At 40.4% G+C, this 27,691-nt stretch overlaps 1 protein-coding gene across 2 annotated transcripts; it reads left to right on the top strand.

Annotated features, from left to right (window-relative positions):
* Positions 1-26,927, top strand: gpsm1b (G protein signaling modulator 1b). 2 transcript variants are annotated; one of them, XM_084383218.1, is made up of 14 exons: positions 1-260; positions 11,251-11,472; positions 12,859-12,994; positions 13,608-13,750; positions 14,314-14,437; positions 15,474-15,589; positions 15,704-15,859; positions 15,949-16,057; positions 16,168-16,282; positions 18,497-18,567; positions 18,692-18,862; positions 24,105-24,267; positions 24,730-24,935; positions 25,086-26,927. In XM_084383218.1, exons 1-14 carry the CDS (start codon positions 199-201, stop codon positions 25,284-25,286), a joined length of 1,995 nt encoding a protein of 664 aa, XP_084239344.1. In that variant the 5' UTR covers positions 1-198; the 3' UTR covers positions 25,287-26,927. The 2 variants fall into 2 exon arrangements, with proteins under 2 accessions (XP_084239344.1, XP_084239345.1); XM_084383219.1 differs by having other exon boundaries at positions 24,108-24,267.
* The last annotated feature ends 764 nt before the right edge of the window (positions 26,928-27,691 follow it).

Raw genomic sequence — 27,691 nt, forward strand, 5'->3', positions numbered from 1 at the left:
GAAGGAGGGACGAGGGGAGGGTGAGAGAGGAAGACAGTGGGAAGGAGACGAGAGAGAAAACGGGGGGAGTGGGGAGTGACAGAGAAGCGGAACGGCTCAAGAAGAAGGAGAAAAAGGGGTTAGCTGCCTCTGGAGGAAAAGGGGGCCTCGTAGCGGGAGGAAGCGACCGAGGGAGGCAGGCAGATTAGCCGCGGCGCTATGGCTCAGTCGGCTGCTAACGGTGTGGACCAGGATCTGGCCAGCAAGAGGCTGCATTCAAGGTAAGCAGCCAGAAGTGGTGAGGGGGGTACGCACATCTTCAAAACCTAAGCCTGTCCTTGAAAGAGCCGAGAGGGAGCGGCTGACGAGACAGAAATGAGGGGGAATAATAGAGGCTGCCAGCTCAGCTCAGCTCAGCTCAGCTCGGCTCGGGGCTTTTGCTTACTAAGGAGGAGCCAGGCAAGGCAAGGCAAGGCAAGGCAGGCAGGAACTTGACCAGCCAGCTTTCACTGATTTTTAAAGCTCAAGACCCCGCCACAGTCGCAGCCAGAGCCCCGGTTCCAAGCCTCATTCCTGGCTCGGGTCATCGAGCTGCTGTGGCTGGAATGTACAGACTGAGAGGAGCCTCCTGATGATGTGAACACTTGGTGGGGGGAGAATAAACTGTAGTGAAGGAGTGAATCTGTGTGTGTGTGTGTGTGTGTGTGTGTGTGCAGGTTTGACAGCACACATGGCTTTGGTTTGAACGTGCCCACAGGTGGGTGCAGGTGCAGATTCAAGGCGTGTGTGTGTGTGCACCGACAGGATGAAACACATTGTGTGTGGGGTGATAGAGTGTCAGTGTCAAGATGTTGACAGTTCAACCCCCTCATTTCCATACATGGTGTGTGTGTACGTGAAAACCACGTTCCCACTCATTTGCAAATTTTGCCTTGTTTCTGCTTGCATGCCATAAAACAGTTTGAACTGAACATGTATAAAACATACAGTAGATATGAACATAAGTACTTTATTTTTATTGTTTTTCTGACTGGGGCTTCCTTATCAGTATTTTATCGATGAATTGACTACTACTAACTGCAATCATATTCTTTATTTATAAGACCAAGAGTCCAAACCCAAATACATTCAGTTTACTGTCATATCTAACACGTAAAAGCATCAAATTCTCACTTTTGAGACGTTAAAAGCAACAAATGTTGGCAACATTTAGTAACCATCATTAATAAATGGTGAATTTATAGGTAATTACATTTTCGTTAATATTTATTTGACCGTTAACCAAGAATGAAACATCATCATCATAAATAACTATTAGCTGAAGTTTATTAACTATCATTTTAACCAAAAATGCCTCTTATGGTGGGCTAAAACTGAATAATGGTGGACGTATTGAATTGTACTGTTAAGATGTAAAATGGCACTAAGCTCCCAAGTTCTCTTGATTAACTGGATTTTAGCATAACGTGCCACTCTGTCGACATGCTCTGATTCTCAAAAATAATTATGAATTAGTACTCCCACACCTTTCACCTAAAAAATTGGTATAAACAGTGAATTGTATTGTATGGCAGGCCAAATCAAACTCTGTGCCGGGCCAGCTTTGACGGATGCTCTGATTAGTCTATAGGACAGATGTCTGTTGTTTTCCCTCGAGTCATGGTGCATCTTAGACACGACTTACCAGATTTTGGGAGAACTTTTGAGAATGACGAGTCTCTGTTTTATATTTTTACATTTTGAACATTGTTAATCTCTTCAACACCGATTATATCAGGATCCCCCCACATCTTTGTTAATTAGTCAAGTACACTTAATCAGATATACTGCCCATGGATTACGCAAACACTTAAGGAAATGACTGCATAGTAACATTTCCCAAGAAATTGTCTGAGGGCAGCGCTGCAAGTCAAAACAAGGTAATATGGTGTAAGTTAATAGCTTGTTCTTTTCTTTGTGGGGGGACATAAAGAGCTGCAAGGTTGTCATGTCCCTAACAAACAAAAACACATTCACCCACATGTACACACACGCACACACACGTGGCCAGGTCTACCCTTTTGATTACGTTTCCTCTATTTCACAAACAGATAAAGTCAATACATGACCTTTCTGCAATGAGGGTTGGAGATGTGTGTGAGTGTTTGTGTATGCTTTTGTAGTTTATGACGAAACACAGATGAGCCACAAATGGATATTATCTGTGTGGTCTTTTTCAACAAAAAAATCTTAAGATGCTTTTATTTTGTAAGGACTTATGGAGGTTATGGATAGACACACAACCCTGAGAGCTTAAACTTCTACTTACATTGCAGGAGATTACCTCTTTCGTTGTCCTTATTTACACATTCAGTGTTATCAATCAACTGCACAATTGGTTAAATATCAATATCATGATACAGGATGTCACTGCCCTATTAAACTTGCCACAGGCAACAAGGTTAAGAGCAAGTGAATCACACAAAATAAAATAAAGGCTGTTTTACAAGAGAATCAGACAACAGAAGAAAGAAGAAGACAGCTCCGCTCTAACTGCAGGAGACATGCACTGCAAGAGGAAAAAACATTCCTAGAGAGTTTCTCTTAGGTTTCCCTGACAACTAGCCTTTGCACTCTGTAATTATGGCTGGATTACTACTCCGAGCACAGAGTTTCTGTGCTAGGCCAAGAATAATAGGGACAGTAATACAGAGCCCTGACTATGGTGTGAGGATTCATTAATATTTTTGTGAAAAAATTGATTTTAATTAATTTAGATCAGCCAAATGTACTTGTTTCAGATCTCATAATCTGTTTTTTGTTGCATATCTGAACACTAATTACCATTCAAAGTGGATTTTTAAAAATTATTTCTATACCTTTATGGGTATCTCACTGCTAAAGATGTCTGACGATAATCTGGGGTATTTTATTTTGGTATATAGTGAGGTCTATATGGCAGAATTTGTTGAATTGTATTTAGGTTTTAAAAGCTCTATCTATGGATGCAACTAATGATTATTTCCATAATCAATTAACCTGCTGTTTTTTTTTATTGAGTAAGACGTCAGAAAATAGTAAAAATTGACGATTACAATTTTTACAATTTCCAATGATGTGAAGCGAGTACGGCTGCAGCTAATGATAATTCTCATTCTCATTCACTGATTAATCTGATGATTGGATTTGTGAGTGATAGATCAATGGTTTTGTCTGTAAGGTGTCAGACAGTATGGGAAATGCTTGTTCAAGTTGACCACAGCCCATGGTGATCTATTTTGATAACTTATTTTATTCAACCACCAGTCCAAAGCCCAATGATATTCAGTTTTCTATCATATATGACCAAGAATACCACCAAATCCTGACATTTAAGGAGCTTGATCTCCCAAATTTGAGGCATTTTTGGCTCGAAGAATGTCTCAAAAGATTATTCGCTCATCAAAATTAAGTCTCCATCAATTGACAAATGAATGAGTTAATTGTACCAATTCTAGCTGTATCAGATGGAATAGGTTGATCATTCTACTTTATTTGTTATATTAAGAGCACCCCCATGAATATTTCAAGCTGCTTGAAATGCACATGACCTGTTTTAGTGCACGCAGCATAGCCCCAAATCTTGTTTTACATCTTATTGTCTCTCAGAAAGGAAGAGGTACGGTATTGTCTATAACCTGCAGTATGTGAAAATGGGTAAAGCACAACACCATTTATGGACAGACTGTCATAGGTTGTGGTCTTTGACTTTTCTTGCCAGACCATATCCTAGTCCAGCTAATCTAGCCTGCAGTTACAGTACTGCTACTGTGCTCTTGCCTGAACTTACTTACTTAACCCTAGCCTTAAGTTTCTCTCTCTCTTATCTTTTGAAGCGTAACAGTGGCAGCAGAACATGATCCTCACATATTTATATCAACAATGAATGAATTGTGATCCATGATTTGACAATGGTTCATTGTTCACATTATGCTGTTCTCCACCAAAAGAACAAACATGGCACAGTTCAGCTTACACACAACAGCTTAACTTACTCTCCGAAACCTGTCCAGTATGTTACTTGTACTCTGTGCTGCCATGGTAACAGCACTGGGAGACTGTCTCTCTTAGACCACAGGCAGGCTATTATGGGATGAGTGTCTCCCAAACAGACCAATTAGAGTGGTAATCAGAGGAGAGAATGGCCGACTGTACTGCTCAGATCCATTCTTACGCCAACCACAAAGATGGCAAGAATGAAAGTCACTTTGTGAAAATCCTCTCATGGAGAATAATCCTGTTTTTGCCTTTGTGTTGTTGTCTTTTTGTCATAAATGTCTTTTACTCACTCTTGGTCTCTTTTATTTTTAATCCTGCTTTGTCTTTCAGTTAGTCCTCAAGCTAGCTCTCATTCATGACTTTTAGTTTACTGACTTTGATCAAAATGAGGGTTAATGTATGGCACCGTCTAACTTTGTGACTGAACAGCTTAAGTTATTTAAACAATTTGCCAGGCATTCTACAGACTACACCCTCTTTCCACAATCTGTTTTACAACTTAAGGTTTTACAATTTTGTCCTGGTTTCCAGAGGCCCCTAGCCTTACACCATCTGCGCTAGGCTAGGTGGGCACATCCCAAGTCTCTTAAATTGCATCCATGTTTCCCTTACTTGCATCTTTTCCTCGCGTCTTAGTCCCTTCCACTAAGAAGATGCAAGGAAACCATGTAATGATAGAAGTAAATATATGTAATGTCCTTTCCTCTGAAGCGTCATGTGGAGCTCTGTCCGATATCTTCATCAAACATGCCAGATGTAGGGGTGGAGTATTGTACATCATAGTGTTCAACTGGAAGTCTGAAGGCTGCTCTTGTGTATTCTTGAACATGACTTGTCAGAGATTCCTCATCTCTCCTCGGTCCTCAGAGTAGAAACAAGGGTTGCATCTTGACAGTCTGGACTTTGCTGCTCTTGCAGACTCCCAGACTTTGCAGGAGCATTTGTGGGAAGTCCGCGAGTGCTGAGGGCTGTCAAAACCCATCCAGTCCACAAGGGCCCTCAAGTAGAGTTTCTGCAGACTTCCAGACAGTTCAGTTCACTGATGTTCTTGCAAAGCTTGTGCATCCACCTTTGATTGGACCGATGCAAGGTTTCTAGCCTACCTCCTTGAAACCTTGTTGTCAGATGGAAACAGTTCAGTCTCTTCTATTTTATGGTATACTTCCTCCGTTCTGAACTCCTTCCATCAGGCACTGCAAGACATAGTCCTTGAACCATGAAATTTCCTGCCATTGGTTCATATCTGCCTGTTCTTGTCAGACCGATTTCATACAGACCGAGTATGAAAAGCAAAGGACACAAAAGAAAATGACATCTCCTTTCATTCTAGTAGGTCTGTTAGCTTCCCAAGGACATGCTGTAACCTTTGTGTGCAGCATCAGTACTTAAAGTTGAATAATACAATTATAAACATATTTCCTCTGTAATGTTTTGTAACTGCATTGACCTGGTACCTGTCATCATCTGGCTACTGCTATTAGTGCCTGATCCACTTTCCTGTTTGCACTGAAGAGTGGCCTTGACGCCTTCTACAACTTTCTGGGCCCTTCTTTGGCGACTTGTTCATATCTGACAACTGGAATTATCAACTTTTCTGGGCATTTTCCCACTGAGGGATTTCAGAGCTGGAGCGTTTCCCCCACAGCTGCAGACATAGATGTAGCTATTTTAAGTCCCTCTTATTTAATGCCAAAGAGATGACCTTGCACCTTTTTTAAAGGACTCTTATCTACAGTGGTAAACAGTTCCCACGTGTCTTCTGTTATTGCCAGCTTACCTAAAATGTTTTTGCCCTAGGCCTTAGATATGTTGCTCCAACAACAGCAAGATTTACTTGTTATGAGCCATGAAGACAGTTTGGTAACCTCAGATCACCCTTTGAATGAGGGCTAAGACTGTTTAATGTTTATTCTTGTCCTAAAATGAGTCAATTGTTAAAGTTCACTTGCTCTAGTAGTGGTAGTTTTATGACTTTTTTTTTCATTTTTAATGTTTGTGTTTGTTAGGTAAAGGAGAAAAAAAAGTACAAAAGAGACCATCTGGTAGACACTGCCTGTCAGTTACCCCCAAGGTCAAACCACTTTTATTGGATCAAAGAAGGTGGTATGATCTCAGCCTGCTGTATCAGCATCTGTTGTGAGGAGGTCAGCAAATTTGTCTTTTTCCCAGAAGGTCAACAAAGCTAACTGACACAATGATATGTCTAGAAGCAGGCAACATAGTGGCTTCTCCTAGGAGGAATATACTACTACAGTACTAAAATATAATTTTAAGAAAATTAAATACAATTTAACTTTTAATATAAAACTGTTACTCATCAATTCAATATATTAAATTTTAAGATACATTTTCAATGCATGGAAATTTAATGCAATGTAACTTTTATTACAAGACTATTACTCGTTGGTTATTTGTATTTAATTTAAAAATAAAATATCAACGCATCATTTAAGTTGATGTATTTCAATCATAACTTCATTTGTAATGTCATTTTGTCATATAACTATATATGGTTATGCTCAAACTGTATCTCTATGTGCTGACCTGAATATGACCTAATGACACTTGGTACCTTCCACTATCTGATGGTTTTACATTCTGCTATTGGGTTAGACAAAAAAACCACAAGCTACATCTGAAGCTTGTCTTTCACTCCGTTTTCTTTCTGTCTTTTGATGTACGTGACAAACTGAACGTGACATTCTGTTCAACTGAGAATAAATGTAGCAGTCTGAACCTCCCCTGGTGTCAGACCTCAGACACTCACCTTGGGTGCAAGAGCTCCGTCCTTTCAGCTGGAACCTGAGTAATCTGTAAACTTATTCCTTATAAATAACCAGAAAGACAGTATAGGCCCTATGTAGACAGACTGCGCATGGTCAAAAGTGGAACGTGCTAGTGCTTATAGGGCTTGTCCAAGTCCATATTGCTTATTAAATGGTGGATAATCTGTGCACAAAGTGTGGCGCAAGGCGCAAAAGGGAATTAGTCATGGGTTGGTTTGGGGCGGAACAAGCATTAAATCAATCCGAGTGTTGTCTCCCATTCTCTTTACGAGCCAGGTGTTCCAGGACCAGAAGCATATTAAACCCTCTTCGCTGAGGGACAGGAATGTGAGCTTCGGCTCCTGGACCCTCTGCCCCGCCCGTTTCACAATCATCCGTCCCATCAACAACTCTGTTTGACTGCATATGAAAAAATACACTGATATTTCACTGAGGATGAGGAGGAGCACTGCTGTGCGTGCCTCTTTGTGTGCGTGGCTCTCAGTCCATGGATCAGGCAGGATGGGTCATAAAAAGTATCATCCTGATCAATAACTCGTGGGATGAGAGGGGAGAAACACGTCTTCAGTGAGGTAAAATATTAATGACATTACCTGCAGTGATCTTCCTGCAGCGGAAACAATGTGTGTGTCTCTAGATTACCATGCGCATTTGCGCACAAGGAACAGCTGATTTACTTCATTGATTATTTAAAACTCCTGACACACCGACAGGATCGGTTAGTATTTCATGTTAATTAATGTTCTGTGTTCTTCTACACATTGAAAGGTTACACACACACAGTCCAGATTCATGTAGTGAAATACTTTGGCGTGAAGCAGCTGTCCTGATAAATCCTGAGATCCTGTCTAAACATATGTATTTCAGAAGCCAAATGTTTTATTATGTTTCCATTGGAGAGTGACATTACTGCGTGCATGGAAATGATTAAAATACACAGAAAACAGCCTCTCAAATCATAAAATCACAGCGTATGCATGGTGTGAGCCCGCCTGTGTAGGCGCATCTTACAGTTTGAATAATATTTTGACATTAACATTATGTAGAAATTGGCATTTTTTGAGATTTGATAAGTTGTGGTTGCATTCCATATTGCTTTTTCAGCTGAATGACTAAGATATCCTGCATGCTGTCATGGCTTACTGATACCCAAACGGAACAGAACAATTTTTAATGTAATCTGTGTCAATACATGTTTGGCGTTTTCATGGTCTCACACCGTGTCCATATTCAAAGGAGGCATTGCATGAGCAGCACGATGGTGCAGCAGCAGCTTCAGTGCTCTGTTTGTCTACACAGGATGTGTGCTGGCACAGTATTGAGTGTAGGTCATCTGCATTTTGGCAGCATCAAAAATATGCTTGGGGTCATACTTACCTGTTGCTGAACATTGTTGAATGTGAGGTCCGTTATTAAGTGGAAATTATACTGAATTTGCTTTAGAAGTTGTGGATTCACCCAATAAAACGTATTTAATTTGTTGAGTTAAGTGGGGTGAATCGGAAATCATCGGTTTACTCAATGAAGAATCATCAATTTTTTAACAAAGTAACACTATATGTAAATTTAAAGATAGTTGGTTGATTGAGTTTAATCCCCAAGTAGTCAAATACTTTGCCTTTGGGTTGGTGCTAGACCCAAGCCACCAACCTAAGAGCATCAGTATTTCACGACCTGGGGATGAAAAACCGAAATCGACTATACATACAGTATATCGCCAGAAAGTTACACGTTGTTGCTTTAAACTTTTATGGACATCATGTAGTAGTTGCTTTATTATTTGCTTTTTAAGGAGTTGGAATCAAAATACATTTAACTTTAAAAAAAAAAAATTTTAACAAGAATAACATTATTACTAAGACTAACACAAATAACATGTAGGTGAATTAAGAGTTCTTGTCCATGCCTTTGTTTCTTTTCAGGGAAAATAATTGAAAACGTGCACTCACATGACATTTATTGGTCCTTTGCCACGTCTGTACTCACAGCCTTATTTGTCCCGGCTGCTGACCTAATAATGTTTCTGCCAGGGTCAGCAGATAGTTGGATTAGTCTGGGCCAATCAGTGCACTGTTTTGTTTCTACCAAGGAGGTGCAGGTCCTTGGATTAGCAGCTGTCTCTCTCATATCCTTCCTTTCTGGCTTTCATTGGGGCAGCGGTCATTCTTAGAAGTACTGCACTTGTTCTGTCGTCACTGACTGTGCCCCTGCTCTTACCCAGAATGTTCCCTAAATTGCATCCCTCCCTCTTTTAAGTCGTGACTTGTAATGGCAAGGCACAACAATGGATCTGGCTGTCACAGCTGAGGACAGGTTGAAGAGGATCAAAGGAGAGGACACATTTCTGTTGGGGATAGTAAGAGTTGAATGGCATGACCGCAACGGAAATCTCAACTTTCTTGATTCAGTTGGATTAGTGAAACATGCCCTCTGCAGACTTTTAAATCAACATGTTTTTGCAAGGAAATACAGTTGCTTTTTCATGGAATTTTCTAAAATTCCCTCCTGACTGGTTTGAGTAGAGGTTTCACCATTCACTTTTTGGAACAATCTCCAGCAAAGCAGATGTGTTTCTTGGCTGCTCCAGGACTCTCTGTAGAAATTCCAGTTGGATTTTGTCCAGGTTTGCTGCAATATTGCTGACATTGTGGACTCTTTATGGAGTAATTTAATGGACTGAAAGTAGAAATCTCATCTCGATTAGCTGTATCAGCTGATTTCACACAAAGGCTCAGCATTGCATCATTAGTGATAAGTGCGCTGCTTGAATGAACTGCAGTCTCATTGTAAAGAGTTGATAACTTCTCAAATTCATTGACACAGCTAGTCTATCAACCCTTGACCTCATGGCGTCTGAGCCTTGCCCTTTGACTGGAGCTGAGAGAGCGATGTGTAGGCTGGTCCACCACGGACCCCGACCTCAATCGATGCTAAAACCTTTACACTTGGAGCTACAGGTGTTTGTGGACAAAACACGAAACAAGCAAAAACACAGGTACTGTGAGAACAGTTAAAGGACCAGTTCTAGTCATTTCTTTACTAATAAGCAAGATAGGTTTTGCAAACCAAACAACCTTGGTGAGCATATTGGTTCTAAATAAGGACAAGTTCAGAAATGCTAACCAGAAGATCACTAGGTGGGGTAATCAATGTGTGCATGATATTGCTGTGTCAGTGTTGTTCCTAGAACATCATAATTAATTCTGTTCCAGAACGTTCATCATGATTATGTTGTTCTAGGACCATCATTTCAACAAAAAGTGACAAAGTCCACATTCACATATCGATGTGAAGTGTTTCTTTTTAATGCGGCCTGAAACAGATGAATCGCACTGTAAGTTCTCTGTTAAACCTAAAGGTGAAACTACATATGGTACACATCTCTTTTTACTATACTTTTGAATGGTACCAATTGTGAAACAGATTAGATTCAAGGATAATCCTGAGCTTAACTCTACATTCTAGTACCTTATGTGGAATTTAGAGCTGCAACCAAATGGACTGGTCTTTAGTTTATCCTGGATTATACAATGAATCTGGGGTGGGTACTTTCTGGATACAACTCTCTGAAGAGGCATTGTTGTGCCTCTTAAGACCACTCACGCCTGCACACACACAAACACACACACACTCTTTCGGCTTGATTCATCAATATTCTGATACATGAGTCTTTTATCTCTTGAAAGTCCTCTTATATAACCCCAGGTGTCTGATTTATTTTGCACAAACACTTCAAAAATAATAGATCTATGTGTATGTGACAGTTACTTATTAAATTATTAAAATATGTTCCAACTTTTATCTTAAACTTCAATTAGATGTCCCCTTAATGACAAGGAAGTTGTCAATCAATGCCAAATTAATATTCCTTTTACATTCACTGAGTCAGCGTCACTGATCCAGTAGTTTCCATGGTAACCAGTGCATTGTAGAAGTGGTCTGAAGACTCCTCTTGACTTATCTTTTGATTGTTATTTCTGGAACATGTTGCCTCTAGTATGCTTTAGAAATGACCAGCATTACTGATTTGCTGTTTTGCCTCATGTTCACAGGGACTATGAACAATATCAGCAAATGAATATATTTTCAAATAAAGCTTTGCTATACACAAAATGCAAGCTTGACCATAATCTCATATGCTTCATGGTTTAATAGTTTTGAAGTCAACCAATAAATCAAGATAACTGAATGCCTTTTATAAACCAGAATCTGAAAACAACACGCTGATGCAGTAATGAGCAAAAAGTGCAACACCTTTTCAAGGTGCTCATCTTAGCGCTGTAGACTCAGTTGCTAGGGCAACGGTCCACAGATATGGCCGCAGACCTAGTTGTCATGGCAATATTGGGGATTTGTTCCTCACCATGATAAGATGTAATAAGCGTTCACATCACTCTGCATTGTTCTCCGTATGATAGCGCTCATATATTAATACTGCTATGTGTAAACTTGGGTGTGCCCCATTCAGGATGGAGGCCTCCTGCCTGGAGTTGGCCTTGGAAGGAGAGCGGCTGTGCAAAGCTGGAGACTTCAAAGGCGGAACAGCGTTTTTTGAGGCAGCCGTGCAGGTCGGCACAGAAGACTTAAAGACCCTCAGTGCCATCTACAGCCAGCTGGGCAATGCCTATTTCTACCTCAAGGAGTATGGCAAAGCCCTGGAATACCACAAACATGACCTTACTTTGGCCAGGTGAGCATTGTACCATTTAAAAGTAAACGTTATCCATTAGAGCTTGTTTTTTTGCTGCTGACAGGTTCAGATTGTTATTGTAGGTTTGGGACAACATTACTGAAAGGATCTCTGTAGAGATAGGCTTTTTTGTTTAACCAGAAACAGACGCTACACCCCTGTTTCCAAATCCACTAGACTCCTTTTACAGAAACAGTCATTTTACAATAGTGAAAAACAATACTCAGGAGAAACGAAATAAAACTCACCGAGACGTTCTTGGTTCGTGTTCCTAATGTTCCAACAACCACCAACTCAAGTTTGGTGAAATAAACCCTTGATTCATTGCGTTAGATGTGAAAATATTCTGGCTCTACAAGTTGTGTTTTTTTCCTGCTGCTTCTCTGATGTCCTGTGTCTGGTTAAACTATAAAAGGGTCTAACTAACAAAAATGCCTATATATAGAGATCCTTTATGTCATATAATGTTTAAAAAAGTGATTTACACACCAGAATATGTAAACATAGGGCCCACGTTCTTCATACTAAGGAAACTAAAGATTCTAATGATTTTTGTGTTGTTTAAAAAACAGACTTTATATCGATAATCACAAAGCGTGAAATCATCTGGCTTAATTGAGGATAGTCTGCATAGCTGGAAAAAAAATATTCACTCTATTGTTTTCACTCAAGTGTTTGATACATCAATGACTGTAAGAGATGAAACAATGTAATTTACAACAAATGAAAAGACAGAAATTCTGCTCTGGTCAAACTTAATTACAGTTCGTTTTATTTTGATAATGGTTTATAATTTGGTTAATGCAGAAAGCTTTGAAGCTGGATGATAGTTATTCATTGCAGTACAGTCAGCTCATTTATACAGTAAGGGCTCTGTATAGGAGGAATGATATGCTGATGATTTTGCTATTCAGTTTAAAGACGGGCCCAGACAGGAAGGACTCCAGCTACCATCCAGATTTAATTGACTTTATCAGATGCATAAAGAGCATCAAGGATTTCATTATGCAGACGCTGAGTTAGACAATGGAAATTCCAAGAAAAGTGAGGGGACTTTCATATAGTACCACTCCACCACCACCAGCTGGATATTTAGCTTATATGAGTAATCCAGTCCCCTGCAGTGAGTGCAGCTGGCACTTCAGCAGGAAACAGATCAAAGCCCCGGGGGGGCTTACCTTGTTACATTAGTCTCACCAGGGCCACTGGGACCTGCTCCTAGAAAGTAAGCATCCAATTAAAAATTTACTACACAGCATCTCCCAATTAAATCATGTTAGAGTAGCTTAATGGCTGTCGCTTAACTAAACAACGTCAACATGGAAAAACTATAGTCTGTGCTTCCACCGCTGAACATTAAAAATGTGTTTTTTGTTGCTTTCTCAGAACAATAGGAGACAGAATTGGAGAAGGAAAAGCCAGTGGAAACCTGGGTAATACATTAAAAGTGTTGGGACGGTTTGATGAGGCTGTTGTGTGCTGTCAAAGACATCTGGATATTTCTCAAGAGCAGGGTGACAAGGTAAAAAACATGTTGATTTATAGCATCTCCTTAAACGTTAGAAAGCTACAATACATTCTGAAGTTTTCTGCACATATTCTGTATTTGCTCCATAGACTATAATGTTTGAGTCATTTATATACTGTATGTTTCATGGTTCCCACGGGGGCTTTAAATTCTTGAAAGTCAGTGAATTTGGGGAGAAAAAAAATCAAAACAAGTCGACATGACTCATTGAGAGTGCTTGAATTTACAGTATATACTTTGTGTGAGGAAAGTAGTTTGAAATGTTTGCATCCGTAAAGCCTGCCAGTTTTCATCATAAACATTGTCAGTGTTGTTGAATTTGAGGGAGTTGAGGCTTGGGAAGTCTTTAAAAAGTTCTTGAATCTTATGCTCAATAATATATGGGAATCCGTTGTGCATCATGTAAGATGTTGCACAAATTAAATGTATTGTTATCAAAACAGATACTTGAGCATATTTCTGTAGGCATGTGTGGGTGCCAAAATGCACCCATAAACAAAATCAATAAAATAAAAATAAATAGATCTCTGCAGAAAGATCTTACTGTATCCCTTTTCCCTTTTAGTGTAACCCATCTTTTTCGTTTCTCTCTGTTGTCTGGTTGTAGGTTGGAGAGGCCAGAGCACTGTATAACATAGGGAACGTGTTTCATGCGAAGGGAAAACAGCAGTTATGGGGCTGCACCCAGGAACCAGGGGACCTGCCTCCTGATGTCAGAGACACACTGCAAAGGGCTACCGGCTTTTATGAGTACGTATTGTTGACGAACATATACAACAGGGAAACATAATCTCAGTCAGAACTTATTGTTAAACCGCTCTTTTTTGGTGTTACAATTGACTTAAGGCAGAAAACTCTGCAATGATGATACATTCAGATTGTTTTGCTTTTCCAAATCTACAAACAGGAGTTTAATTTAAATTGGCATGTTTCACTGATCAGAGCTTTGATTTGCTTCTGGCAGTTATTATCCTTTTTGTCAACTCTTGAATACATCTTGAAATCCACTTGGCACACCTGGATTTGTTTTTATGTGTTGTTTTTACTGGTAGGTTTGCTCAAGTTTAATTCACTTGGATGGAGAGCATCTGTGGAAAAATAACAAACTGTTGTTTGGCTGCACCGTTCATTCACAATTCTTACCAAAAAGCAGTCTAGACTTGATTTGGCTCATCAAAACTGACTTCCCTCAGATTTTTCTCAGTCGTACAGATTATAACATTTACTAGAATTTCAGATCAACTGATTTATTAGCCAAACAAACTTTATAATTCATATACTGCAGTGAAATTGGTATGTTCTTGTCTCTGCAGGATGAACTTGTGTTTGGTCAAAGAACTAGGTGACCGAGCTGCTCAGGGGAGGGCCTATGGGAACCTGGGCAACACCCACTATCTGCTGGGAAACTTTGTCGAAGCAATCAAGTTTCACCGTCAGGTGAGAAACTCATATATACCTACATCATATACCAGCACTAGCGCTTAGATAAGAGTTATCAGCATTGTTGTTGTGGCTTGAACAGATCTGTGACATTCTGCCTGAACTGTGCTTCTAACACAAGGTGACTCACCATGTTAGCTGCATCGTGACTTGGTGGCTTGCTGTGATATTGCACTGGAATGCAGTGGATGGGAGTAGAGCTATGGGAGTATACTTTAATCTCCCCTTGTTTAGGTCAGGTCTCACAAATAATGAACATAAATCTAAACACATCCTCCTGTTTTATGTACAGTATGTTTGGTTTGCCTCGTCCAAACCATTAACATGCACATTAAAACATGCTGTGTGGTCACGCTGTGTGTTATTATCTTGTTCAGCCTCTCGTCATGTGCATCCCAGAAGCAAACAAGTGGTTACCACAAAATGCATGACTTGAGCTTTTAGCTTATAGCTTATAGCGGCCTTAAGGCTACACTGCCCTTTATTTCAGTGAAGAAACAGTCTGATTTAACACAAACAGCAGAGCAGCAGATATCACCTGGGTGAGTTGTTCAGAGAATTCCCGATCCACCATTACACAGTGTGCAGAGATTGATGGTGTCTTGTAGAAAAAAATGGGGGAAATTGGTTTCTTGGTGAATCACTGGCAAGCATGGATTCAGGCTCCCCATGTTTCCTGTCACTTTCCATTGTCAACCACTTGTCTCCTTGCGGGAGCAGCCGGTCTCTCCTCTCCTTCCCATTACAAATCTATCAGTGTGCCATGTAGGGGCGCACGCTGCTTTTAAAGGTAATCAGAGGAGCTGATTCGATGCACCGCTGCTGCAGCAGCACACCTTTTCACAGAATCGTGTGTCCAACAGAGCTTGCGACTTGAACTGGTGTAGTTGCCTCTGCTTGTACATGACTCCAAAAGAAAATAATAGGGCAAAGTAAAGGAGAATTTAACATTTGAGACCATTTAGCTGCTAAAATTAAGGGGCAGATTGTGTTTATTTGGTTTGACCTGACCTTTCTGTTCTGTCTTTCACAGCGATTATCCATAGCCAAAGAATTTGGGGACAAAGCAGCAGAACGACGAGCCTACAGTAACCTTGGCAATGCCCTGATATTCTTGGGCCAGTTCAACACGGCCACAGAGTACTACAGGTGAGGAAAGTGTGGAGTCTGACATCTAGTGGACGGAAAGTGAAGTGAACCAATTTCTGCGCCACATCCTCAATGTTTCCTTCTCTCATTTTACCCGTGTTTCTTTTCCTAAAGGAAAACTTTGCAACTCTCCCGGCAGCTGAGGGACCAAGTGATGGAGGCTCAGGCCTGTTATAGCCTTGGGAACACCTACACTCTTTTGCAGCAGTATGAGAGAGCCATCGACTACCACCTGAAACACCTGTATATAGCCCAGGAGCTTACTGATAGGTAGACTGAGCCTGAGCAATATCTAATGCAAACATGCATGAGCAAAGGAGTAGTTTTTAACATCTGTCTGAATGTTCATGTTTCCTTAGAGTTGGTGAGGGCCGTGCCTGCTGGAGTTTGGGAAATGCATACGTGTCTTTGGCGAACCACAAACAAGCTCTCCACTATGCCCGAAAGCACCTGGACATCTCAAAAGAAGTGAGACATTTTCCATTAAAAAATCTTTCTTTGGTAAGTTACTGTCTCTTGCATGCAACGCAACTTCACCTGTTTGTGTCTTTGTCGTTGCCTCTTCATTTCTTCCTCAGATTGGAGACAGAAATGGGGAACTGACGGCCAGAATGAATGTGGAGCAGCTGATGGAGGCTCTGGGGGTGAATGAGAGTGACCTGTCACCCTCCAGTTCAGAGTTTGAGATGCAAGGTGACACAAAAAGAACTTATTACGCTTTCATAAGAGATATAATGTGTTCATTGGTGAGCTAATAGGAGCTGGTAATTCTGTTTTTTTGACATTTTGATTAACACAGAAAACAAACTCTGATTTTCCAGGGGAGAGTACTTATGTCACCCAGTCATCCACCTCAATCTTTATAATACATCTCCTAAAGGTTTTCTGCGAGAAAGCTTTCTATAAAAAAGTATTCTGGTATATATTGAAAACCAACTGGCAGAATAACAAGCACTAACTAATCACAGTGCAGTAAGGCTGAACTAGGCAAAGCCGTCTATGGAAAAAAAAATAATGCAGTCTGGTAGGCAGACATCCCAAAGTGCCAAGTAAGTGGTTTCCCCTTGTTTCCAGTCGTTATGCTAAGCTAAGCTAGCTGGCTGCTGGCTTCATATTTAACAGACAGACATGAGGAGGTATTGATCCCCTCATCTGACTATTGGCAAAAAAGCAAGTAAATGTATTTCCCAAAATGTTGAACTATTACTTTAAACAAAAGTATGCATTCAAATTCACAGAGTGGGAGAGTCGAAGTAAGAGAGCCATTCATTTACTGTCTGTTTGTCAGATAGCCTCTATTGAATGTTGGCAATGCAATAACACTGGAAGCCTCTCCTATTACTGTATCATTAAAACCTTACAGTGCTACTGTGCCCGCCAATTATAGCTGTTCAGATAATATGATAATGTGAGGTGTGTGAACAGAGTTTTGCTCTCTGTCCTTCAGTGTTGCTGAAGAGCTGTTATTGCATATTGTGAAGAGCTTTCAACAGAAGAGCTTTGATAGTAAAGTGGCTATTAATTAAATCTATTAGTCAGGTCTACTGGCTATTCAGCTGGGAAATATACAGTCTGCTAAACCATTGTACAAGTTCAATATCCTTTATAAAGTAAAAATTAAGTTAGACTTTAATCTGGTGTCTATTGTACATTCTGTAATGGCATTCATGTTGGCATCTCTTATGATTTACTCTCCTGTAGATTCCACATATCTAAGAATGTCTAAATTGTTATACAACCGTAGGTTTGCGTTGACAAACACACAAACAAAAGAATGCTGTGGTGCCTTCACTGACAGTGGAACGAAATAGCAACTCAGTGAACCGAAGACTTCAGTTCGGTTCACTTGAGGCCACTGTTGTCGTCTCCACCATGCACTCATATAACCCGGTTTCTTTGTCCTTGTGTAAAGAAGTTACTCCGTTTCCTTGAGTCCTGGCGAGGGAAAGGGTGCGGCAGATGAAAAAGTCCAACTCTGTGTGTGTGTGTGTGTGCTTGTATTTGTATGTGAATGTAAAACAGAGACCTGTCTGTCTGCAGTCTGCACTCTGCAAACTGCGGTTAGGGGCAGCTGTCTCAGAGCTGTACTTGCCCTCTCATCTCACAGAAAGCCTGTAACTCTGTGAAACTGTTTGCATCAAGAGTTTTTAAAAGTAGAAACTTGTTCGAAGGGTTTGGTATTCACAAATCATTTATCAATCACCTTTTAAACTACAGTTATTAGTGTAGAGAAGAAGAAAAAAACTACCAGACTCTATGTGTTTGAATAGTTTGTAGATTCTACTCTTTCAACTTCAATGTTTGATATAAATAACACGTGGGCTTGAGTAAGCTAACTAAAATACTTCATATGTACACACGGTGGCTATTTGAATGTAAAAGTAGCTTCAGGTGAGACAAACATCACAGACCGACTGTCTGTGTTGTGTCTGAACTGAGGCTAAATGTGACAGAAAGCAAAGGGAGTGAACATATTTAGGGAAAGATGAAGATTTTTGTCCTTAACCCCAGTCTGAGGAAGATGGCTTGTCTGGTTTCGACAACATCCTCAAACCATAAGTTACAGTTTTTACTTTAGAGCTTAGGAGTATTTGAAACGTTTTAAATGAAGCACTGTACAGTCAGCCTGGCTTAAGTGTGATGTTTGCGTTCACGAACCCTCCTCTGGGCAGAAACTCACACCCATGTCCTACATTTCCCTCTCTGCTGCAAAGTTGGTAAACAGACTCTTATTCAGATTGTTTGCTCGGTTGTCTGCCTACACCACATATCCACAACGGGTATCATGGGACCGATGCTGACATGACAGGCAGCTGGAGGGAAAAGAAAAGAACACCTTGCACGCTTGATTTGAGAGATTGTACACACATAGTAATGTTTATTGACTTGCTTATTTTTTTTCCATAGGTGCAAGACCTAAATTCACCAAGAGAAACAGCATGGACAGTGTTGAGCTGTGGAAGTACTCTTCAGATAAGGTAATTTCTCTTTCTCGCATGTCAGTACGACACACCAGAGAGAAATGTGCCTGTAAAAGTCATTCACACATCTCTCCCCAAAGAGTTATCAATCCCACTCTAACAGTGTGTTCTTTTACTGCAGAATGGTGAGAACCAAGAATTGGAAAGTATACCCAGGAGATCCAAGAGTCAGCAATCACAGCCGGGCAAAAGAAAAGGCTACCCTGACAGCCAGTCATCAGATGAGAGGCCGTGGTTGGACTCTCCTGTAGACACCGATGACATCACTGTGCAAGTCCCGCCTCCAGTGCCAGTGAGTAGCTGTCACCTTATTTTCTTATTAGCTTCCTGCTCTGACCCAGTTATGTTCCTCGTGTGGTGCCAGTTATGAGCTTAACTCTGGACAGAGCCAGACACGCTGTTTCCCCACTGTGTCCAGTCTTTATGCTAAGATAAGCTAACTAGCTGGTGGTAGCTTCATTTTTACCTTACAGATATGAGAGTGGTATCAATCTTTTTATCTGTTTCTCAGCAGGAAAGTTTTCCTTGAACTATTCCTTTAAAGATTCTTGGAAACATCATTTTTTAGCTGAAGCCTTAATATTTGTTCATTTATTTACCTGTTCTGAAATTCTTTAGTGTAACATCCGTTTTACAAACTGCATGTCTGTTTACTTCCGGTGTCATCCCTACAGTAACCCTACCTACGCCTCCACCTTTAGTGATGATGGTGCTTTTTACTTGACTTTACCTTTACCGAGCGTTGTACATCTTGTATTTCCTGTTTGTTGTTGTATATGGTATTTCTGATAATTTTGATAGTCACCTCAGTGTCACTCCGCTTAGCTACTGTTACATTGCTATGGCTCCTATTTACACTCAGTGCTCGGAAGAGCAAAAGTGACTGATGTACACTGTCGTGCGGAAGTGAGCAGTAAACAAAAAAACAAGCGGTAAATACTGTGAACAGATATGTAAAGCTAACTTAAGGATGAAAAAGCACTGTGATCACTGAGGCGTGGAGGATGCGTCACACTACATTGTGCAAGTAATGAACGGAAACTGTGATTATGAAATATTAGTTTTGCACTCTAACACCACACGTTACTGCATTACTGTCATAACACATTGTCTGGTTTTCAGTGAAGTATGTATCAAAAGAAGTAAGATACTTACTTATTGCTGTATTTGATAAAAAGCAGGAGGATACAGAATTTAATTTGGATTTTCTTCTCTTAGATTTTTGCTGACAGCAGAAAAAAAGTCTTCTGACGCTCTAAATTTTAGAAAATCCTTCAGAGTGCTAAGCAGCCCACCAAAATATGTAATATCAGCCCCTAGTTCACACTGGCCGTAAATCTAAGATATACCCACCTTTTAACTGAATCACTGAGAGCCCACCTGAGAAAAGACGGGTGTAATTCCTCTCAGAGAAAGCATCAAGGGGCCCTGAACTGCTGACTGCTGAATTCACTTAACTACTTTCCATTATTGTCTTTTCACCCCCCCATGTCTTAAATGTCTTCAGGGCTTCTGCTTTAAAGAGAAAATGAGATAAATTAGAGAGATTAAAATGGGAACATTTTCCCTTAATTTCCCACGAGGTGATATAGTATGATGTAAGAAGTCAGATACAGTGTAAAAGGTGCCTTCTCATTAAATACCAACAGTGCTCCATTTGCCGTGAACTAGATTTTTAATCCGTTTTGCAGCTGTTGTATCCCTAAAATCCTGTGTTCCCACAGCACCCAATCATGCTGTGTTTCTGTGACAATGCTAATTGTTGTAATAAGCAAGCTGACATGTTAGAAAAAAGTGAAAATTACTGGGCTACGTGATGATAGTTCATCACAAGGGCCTGGAAATAGCACAGAGAGCTTAATGTTGGTAATTCTCATGACATTGAGGCGTACCCTTTGTCAAGTCTGCCATTATTTTAAAGACACTTGTGTGTCTGTGAACTTCCTCAAAGCTAGAACTCTTAAAGAAAGATGTCCTGTGATGTCATGCCATCACATTATTAGATGAGTTATCAGAATGAGGTTCACATTCAAGCATTGTTATTTCTCGTGACCCAGATGAAATCAACAACCTACACACATCTTATTAGTCAACAGCAACATCAATGCAATGCAAAAAGAAAAAATCAATCTGCTTTAGGTTAGTTCTTTGATTTTATAGATTGGTGCATGTACATGAGTATCGACTGAACTGTCCTGGGACTGTAATGGCATACAGCATATAGTTGATGAAACGTCATCAAACAACAACAGTTACAAGCAGATTTTTATCATCATTGAGTTTTAGGTTTAATTTTTTTATTTTTATTTCCCCCTTGCTCTTCATCTGTAATTAAGCCCTCATATGTAAAACATGAAGTTAGAAAGCACGATGTTGATATAATCCAGGAAGAACTGCTTTTGTCTTTTATCCTCCTCCATTCACAAACTCACTCCCCTCTCTCTCTCTCTCTCTTCCACACACACACAACTTAATTTCCCCACCTCTCACTCTCTCGTCTCCCTCTTTTCTTTCCCTCTCATCATCATCATGTGCTCCTCTCTCTCTTGTTCTGTCCCTTTGGCCTACTTGATTAATTGGACAATAGAGAGAGGGAAGTGAGGAGATCCGCTCAGAGTACACGAGGCCAAGGACAGAGGACAGAAACCGCTTTAAGTCACGGCTGATAATCGTAGTAAATTACAGTCACACGGACGTTTTTTTTCTTAATGTGCATTTTAGAAAAAAATTGAGTGCTGACATGGGGAGTTCTTGTCATTTGAACGTAGTTGATCTCTGCTGCCTGCCACTGTTGGCATGCAATTTACTCATAACTTTGCCCTTGCACCCATCTTTCCAACCCCCGTTCTCCTCTCCCCCTTCTCTGTCCCCCCTCCCAGCCCTCCCTCTCCTGCTGATAATGTGACCTTGATCACAGAACTGCTACCCTCCCCACAGGGTCAACCCCCCCTGCTTCCCATAATGAGTTGTTTTCCCACAGTGGGTGAGCAGGACAAAAATGGCCTGCAGGAGAGCCGCAGAGAGAGAGAGAGGGAGTGAGACAGAAAGAGAGGGAGACTGAGAGGAGGAGGAAGAGGGAGTGGATGGTCGAGATTCAAAGACGGCTGGAATGGTGGGATACAAGAGGAGAGGAAATTAGAGGGAGGGAGTGCAGCAGGGCCGAGAGAGTGATGTAAAGCGATGGGTGAAAGGAGGGGAGGAGGAGGTGTGAGCCAGGCGTGTGGACAGAGCGAGAGAGCTCAGAGAGACATGAGAGAGAAAGTGGAATAGATAGTGGACAAAGAAGAAGTGCTGCTGGTAAGATGTTTTATTTATGTTTCACAGTTTGAATGAGAGCAGACTGCAGACAACGCCAAAGGTTATTAACTTTGTTTTTCCTTTAGATTTTTGACACTTCTTTGTGTTTTCACTGCATGTATGAATGTATTACTGAGTCTCTCAGGGAGTCAATCAGGTGTAAGTTGAGAATTGTTTATGATCTCTCGTAAAAAGTTGTGTTTTGTCTGAAGCGCAGTTTGATTTTCAAAAAACAAAAGTTGCGATAGTGAAGATTCCCAGCGTAGAGCTGAGTGAAATCAGGGGTCCGCTCACGCTGACCTACTTCACATCTCGCTGTAAGGCTAAGTGATTTATACTCCATCCACTAGTTGGAGTTGAAGGTGTGGTATCGTAGTTTGGCTCGGTTGGAATACTTTTTATTTCGTGAGTGTTGATTGGCCCATTGTTATTGGGGGTCGTTTGTTAGTATAGTCAAAAAGAATGTATTATGGGATACTATCAGACTGTTTTCCCATCTGTGATGCTTACTTTTACCTCGTCTCACATTTACTTTCTTTGGGAGAGGTTGATGTTTAGGCATCGAAGATTGCTTTTACAATGTAGTTATTGTTGTTCTTTTTTAGTGTGAGACGTCTCGCCGTCAAAATGAGTCCTAATCCATCGTTAGTTTAGTAAAGGAATGTATAGATCAGTTTAGTTGTATAATTACTGCTTAAATTTCTGCAAGTGATTTTTTAAAATTATATTTATCACATGTATGTCTTGTATATTATGGTAACTATTGAATCAATTAGTGAATTAATGTCTCTAGGAAGCTTGGAGTTCACAGGGTTAAACAATCTGCCCCTTTCCCTGTAATTTCCACATTGGAAACTTTTATTTTATTTTTAGATTGTATTGGTTTTGGCCGCAGCCCATATTATGGAGGTTTTAACTCCCTGCTTCAAAAGACAAAACTCTTGATTTTCCCAGTTTTAAAGCTCAAATCAAAAGGTGATCAAGATCCAGTTCCAGGAGGCAGTTTTAATTATTCATCTGGTTTAGTGAGTAAAAGTCACAGCAGTTCATGTTCCAGATATGAGGGGGTTCCAGCTTTTACTCTGCAGAATTATTCAGATATCTTTTCCTAAACCTTCTTGGACCAGAGCCCAGACATTTCTAAGTAGAGCCTGTGAAATCTGTTGGATAAGTCAGAGGAAATACAGTTATGTCTGTTGCACTTTACAGATGAAAGCCTGTTTGTTATGATACTGTTTTTGCTTTTATCTGATAGTTGATTCACTCGACATTCATTACATTGCAGTTTGATTGTCAGAATAATTTGGCATCACTGGTCAAACACCTGCTTTGCTCGCTCAGTGTAATTTAGCTAAAACATTTATCAAGCAGTAATTATTCATTTCACTTGCAAAGCTTAAACACTGGACTGTGACTCCGGGAGAGGGAGCATCGTTCAGTATGACGTGAGAGAGCACCTTTTGTTGTTCTCAAAACAAACAGATCTGTCAGAGGACATAAACAGCGCTCAGTCAATCAGTGATTGAAAAATTGATTGGCTAATCATTGATCGGAGCTATACGCTCATTTCCAGCTCTGCCAACTGAGTTTAAAACCGAGGACCACTCATGTGTAACAATCCACCGCTCAAACCAGCAAAACATTTTTTTAAAAGTACTTCTCAGTAAATGAACTAAACTATAAATGAACCTAAAATATAACAAAAACAGCACAAAGAGGCACGTTACATTTCCCTCTGATTTTACAGGGTACCACCATGCGGGCCATTTAACTTCAATACAAATGGGTAGTTTATTTTTACATGACCTTTCATGATATTGTAGCACCTTCAGTATTTAGGCCAAGGTAATCTCCACAGGATGACCATCCCTTGTGACTTAATCAGATTAGTCCATGGTGAATATTCTCGTCCCACTCATACTGGCATCAAGTTTAATTCTGCGCGTCATATTTCTTGGATCAAGGAAAAGTTCAACTTAATCAGGTAGCCAGGTAAAAAGGTGAACTACATCATTTTCTTGAAACACTTCAGTTGTTCAGAAAGCTTTGATCGTAAACAGGGCAGAATTCCCCCTACAATATTCATATTATTAATAGAGAACATTTGATTATCTAAAGATGGAACGAAATCTTGATTCAATTTCTAAAAAATGAATGAAATAAATTGAAGAGAAAAGTGGTTCCATCTTTGTCTATTTGTGCTGAAAAAAAGTGTTTCTGCTGACATTTTCTCTCAGAAGCTGGGTCGTGACCCCTCCGATGAAGACTGCTTCTTCGACCTCCTCAGCAAGTTCCAGAGCAGCCGCATGGATGACCAGCGCTGCCATCTTGATGAGCCACAGAACGGAGACAACGGAGAAGGTGCTGCCAACTCCGTGCCATCCCTGAACGAGATGATAGGTTGGTTGAGAAAAACCATTCACATACCTGTTTAGTCCTTTGTCGGCTGGTTTAAAGGGGCAGTTTGTAAGATATGGCCAGAAGTCGGCATTCTACCCAGCCAGCCCCGATCCTTCTCCTGTGTCCTAATACCAGTTTTTACTGCGAGAGGAGGTAGTCTGATTGCCCTCCGTAGTTCAGCTTGGAGATGCAAAGACAGCGAGTTTGCTACTAAGTCTAATAAGTTAACAAAATAAATACTCACACAATCCGTCTGGTATCCGTCCATCTCGGAGGCTGTGTTCAACCCCAGTCTGGTATCCAGCAGTCTTTACTGGCGTCAGTTTGGTTGAGCTGAGCTTTGATCACTGCGAAGAGTCCGTCGAATTCTGGCCATTTTTTACAAATTGCTCCTTCGAAAACCACTTAACATGAGAACGTCAGACTCATGTGGACTGATTGGGCTCTTCTCTCTTCTCCTAGATCCTGCAATTACCACTTCCCCCCAAACTGAGGAGCTGTTTGATTTGATTGCCAGCTCTCAGAGCCGCCGTCTTGATGACCAGCGGGTTAATGTTGGTAACCTTCCAGGCCTGAGAATCACCCATAACAATCTGGGACACCTGGTGGGTGAGGGAGATCATCAAGAACCGAGCGATGACTTCTTCAACATGCTTATCAAGTGCCAGGTAAAGCCACATTTTACATATGACAAGAACTCTCAGATTCTGAGTTATACGTCTGATAGACTTTGGGGATTGTTGTATAGGGAATACAGCAAATATCAAACATGGATTCAGTGTTGTTTTGTCTAACTTCATGTATCTTTCTGATTGTAGTCCTCCAGGATTGATGATCAGCGGTGCTCCCCACCAGAGGCAGGCCCCCACGCCCCCACAGTGCCTGACGAAGACTTCTTCAGCCTGATCCAGAGGGTGCAGGCCAAGCGTATGGACGAGCAGCGTGTCCAGCTGCCCTCGGACGACCAGGACGACCCTGAATCCCCTGATCCAGAGCCGCCTGGTGGGTTCTCCAGCTAGGACTTGGTGGAGAATGGCGCACAACTTCATGTCAAAGAAAACAAAAGTGAAAGAAGTGAAAGTAGCGTGCGAGCCAACATTTAAAGACAGCACTGAGGGGTGAACTAACAAGATTTTTAATAACAAGACAAATTTCATGTGCAATAGGTGGTGCCCTGTCAAATGTTGCTCGATGTATTATGTTCTAAATGTGTGTAAATATAGCAGGAAAACAAGCAGAATTGATGCTCGGTGGTGAGGGAGAAGAAGAAAATAAGTTTTGGGTAACAGGATGACGACAAACAAGAGTTATGTACTCAATCTAATGCCTTAATCAGCATTTTTTAGACTCAAGATTGTATTTCCTGGTGTCAGATGTGTTTTGTAGAAGCGCAAAACGTGTAACATGGACGACCTACAGCACGAGTCGTGGACATCACAAAGATTTAATGATAAAAACAGAGTTGAAATGACAGATTTGCACTGAAATCTGAACCAGTTTTATAAAAACACGAATGATGATGTCTAAACCAGCTGTCTTCAGGTCGGTTATGATCAACGCTGCCGTTATCGTTAAATTTTTGTAGTTCTCACCGCTCATAGAAAAATGATGTTATTTGTGCAGTAACAGTATTTGGGATGTCCATCCAGTGTTAAACAAACTGCTTTGGTCAGTTTCAACTTTCCACTGATTCATTTTTTCTGACTCAGACAAAATAATATGAATAATTTAAATTGACAAATGTGCATTCATGCATTTATAAAAATGCATCTCTATGCAGTAACCGTGGTTCCTGCGCAAATAGCTGCTTCTTTTATAGGTCGAAGATTAGCGTGGGGTGATTATTCAAGCTCCAATTAGTGTTTCTGCTTAGCTTTAGAAGTAATGCTGTCCGCTGCCCATAATGTTCTCAACATCTGATAACAGACTACTGCTTACTGCCATTATTATTATTATTATTTTGTCTTAACATAGAAATAGAAGCCGATGGATGAGATGGATGTGTCATGTTTTGAGGAGTCTAATCTAAGATGTGCTGCCTCCCTGTGGTCAAAACTTTGTATTACCGCTGTGAAATACAGAGTGCAGTCTTGTTCCCACTCTTGAATATTTGTAGGTTTGTAGACTCTGAGAACTTCCTTCTCAAAGGGAAAGTGTTGCCAACTTTAAGCATAAGTGGGGAGATTTTTGCTAATCATTTCAGTTAGTGTGTGATCAAAATCAGGTAGAGCCCACTGTACATTTTGATCCATTTGATGCTATGAAAGCTCCAAGTTTGAAACATTTTGCTGTACAGAGCATCTGTTTAATGGTACTGTACAAAAACTATTTGACCTTACCTATGGGCTTGCTAGTGCATACCTCATTTTTGTACCTCAAAGCTTCTGAACCTTCGGGATATTCTGAACCAGGATGGATCATGTACCAAGTTCATAGCAGTTCTGTTTGATTCATCTCTCTTTGATAAAAACAACACATTTGGGAGTTAAAGTTAATACTGTCTTTTTCTGTTTTTTGTGAATTAACATTTTTAGAAAGTACCTGGTACGCTTCTATTTGTCTCTGCCATAATTTGTACATATAAATATATTTTGTATTTATGTTCCATTTGAGGACATGAATATGTCCCCTCATGCTTTTAATAAAATGTTTCAGATGTTTTCTTTGGGCTCTATTTTTTATTTCACTTTCGGTTTAATGTAACATTTGTGAAGTTTGCACGCACCAATTCCTCTTTCTCAGCTGTGGAAAGTTACATGAATAACACTGACCTCTATAGCACGGAAAGGTCGTCACATTCAGTAAACTGGAAAATGAGTACTAGACCCACTGAGAGCCAAACAATCGATGGATTGGATTTCCCAAGCTCTAATCTTTGGTGGAACAAAGCACAAAGGGCTGACCAAACCTGTTGGTTAACTTCCAGTTTGGTTTGCATAACAAAGATTCAGTACAAATATTTATTCAAAACACACGCAGATATTTATTCAACTTATTCAACACTTTCCAGGTACACCTCTCAATTCTCTCACAGGAATGATAGTAAAGTGTTCAATTCAAGTTTTAACACTTGTAATACTATGATTATGAACCTACAGCAATGCCATGAGATGATACGATATGATAAACTTTATTTCTATAGTAGCTTTTTAAAGGTGCTTCAGAGGATACAAAAAATACAATATTGGTTGAGAAATAAAACAAAATAAAAATGATTTCAGAGAGCAATAATATAAGAATATTACCACCTTCTAATATTCAAAAAACACGTTTTTTTAATTAAGTTTGCAACAAAGTCATCTGAGCTAATGACTCAACAGTCGAGCATTCTGCCCTCGCCCTCCCCTCGGCTCCCTCTGCCTCTAATTTCACCCTTGCCTCCTCTTGTCCATCATCCTTCTCTCCCTCCCTCTCCTTGTCGGCT

The sequence above is a fragment of the Pagrus pagrus genome (genome assembly GCF_965226575.1).
Source record: "Pagrus pagrus genome assembly, chromosome: 19".
Taxonomy (NCBI): Eukaryota; Metazoa; Chordata; class Actinopteri; order Spariformes; family Sparidae; genus Pagrus; species Pagrus pagrus.

Excerpts from the sequence above, each read along its gene's own strand:
- gpsm1b (XM_084383218.1), top strand. The coding sequence starts at position 199 with ATGGCTCAGTCGGCTGCTAACGGTGTGGACCAGGATCTGGCCAGCAAG. Across the intron at positions 13,751-14,313 it reads AGGGCTACCGGCTTTTATGA|GATGAACTTGTGTTTGGTCA; the intron begins GTACGTATTGTT and ends TTGTCTCTGCAG. Across the intron at positions 18,863-24,104 it reads AAGTCCCGCCTCCAGTGCCA|AAGCTGGGTCGTGACCCCTC; the intron begins GTGAGTAGCTGT and ends ATTTTCTCTCAG.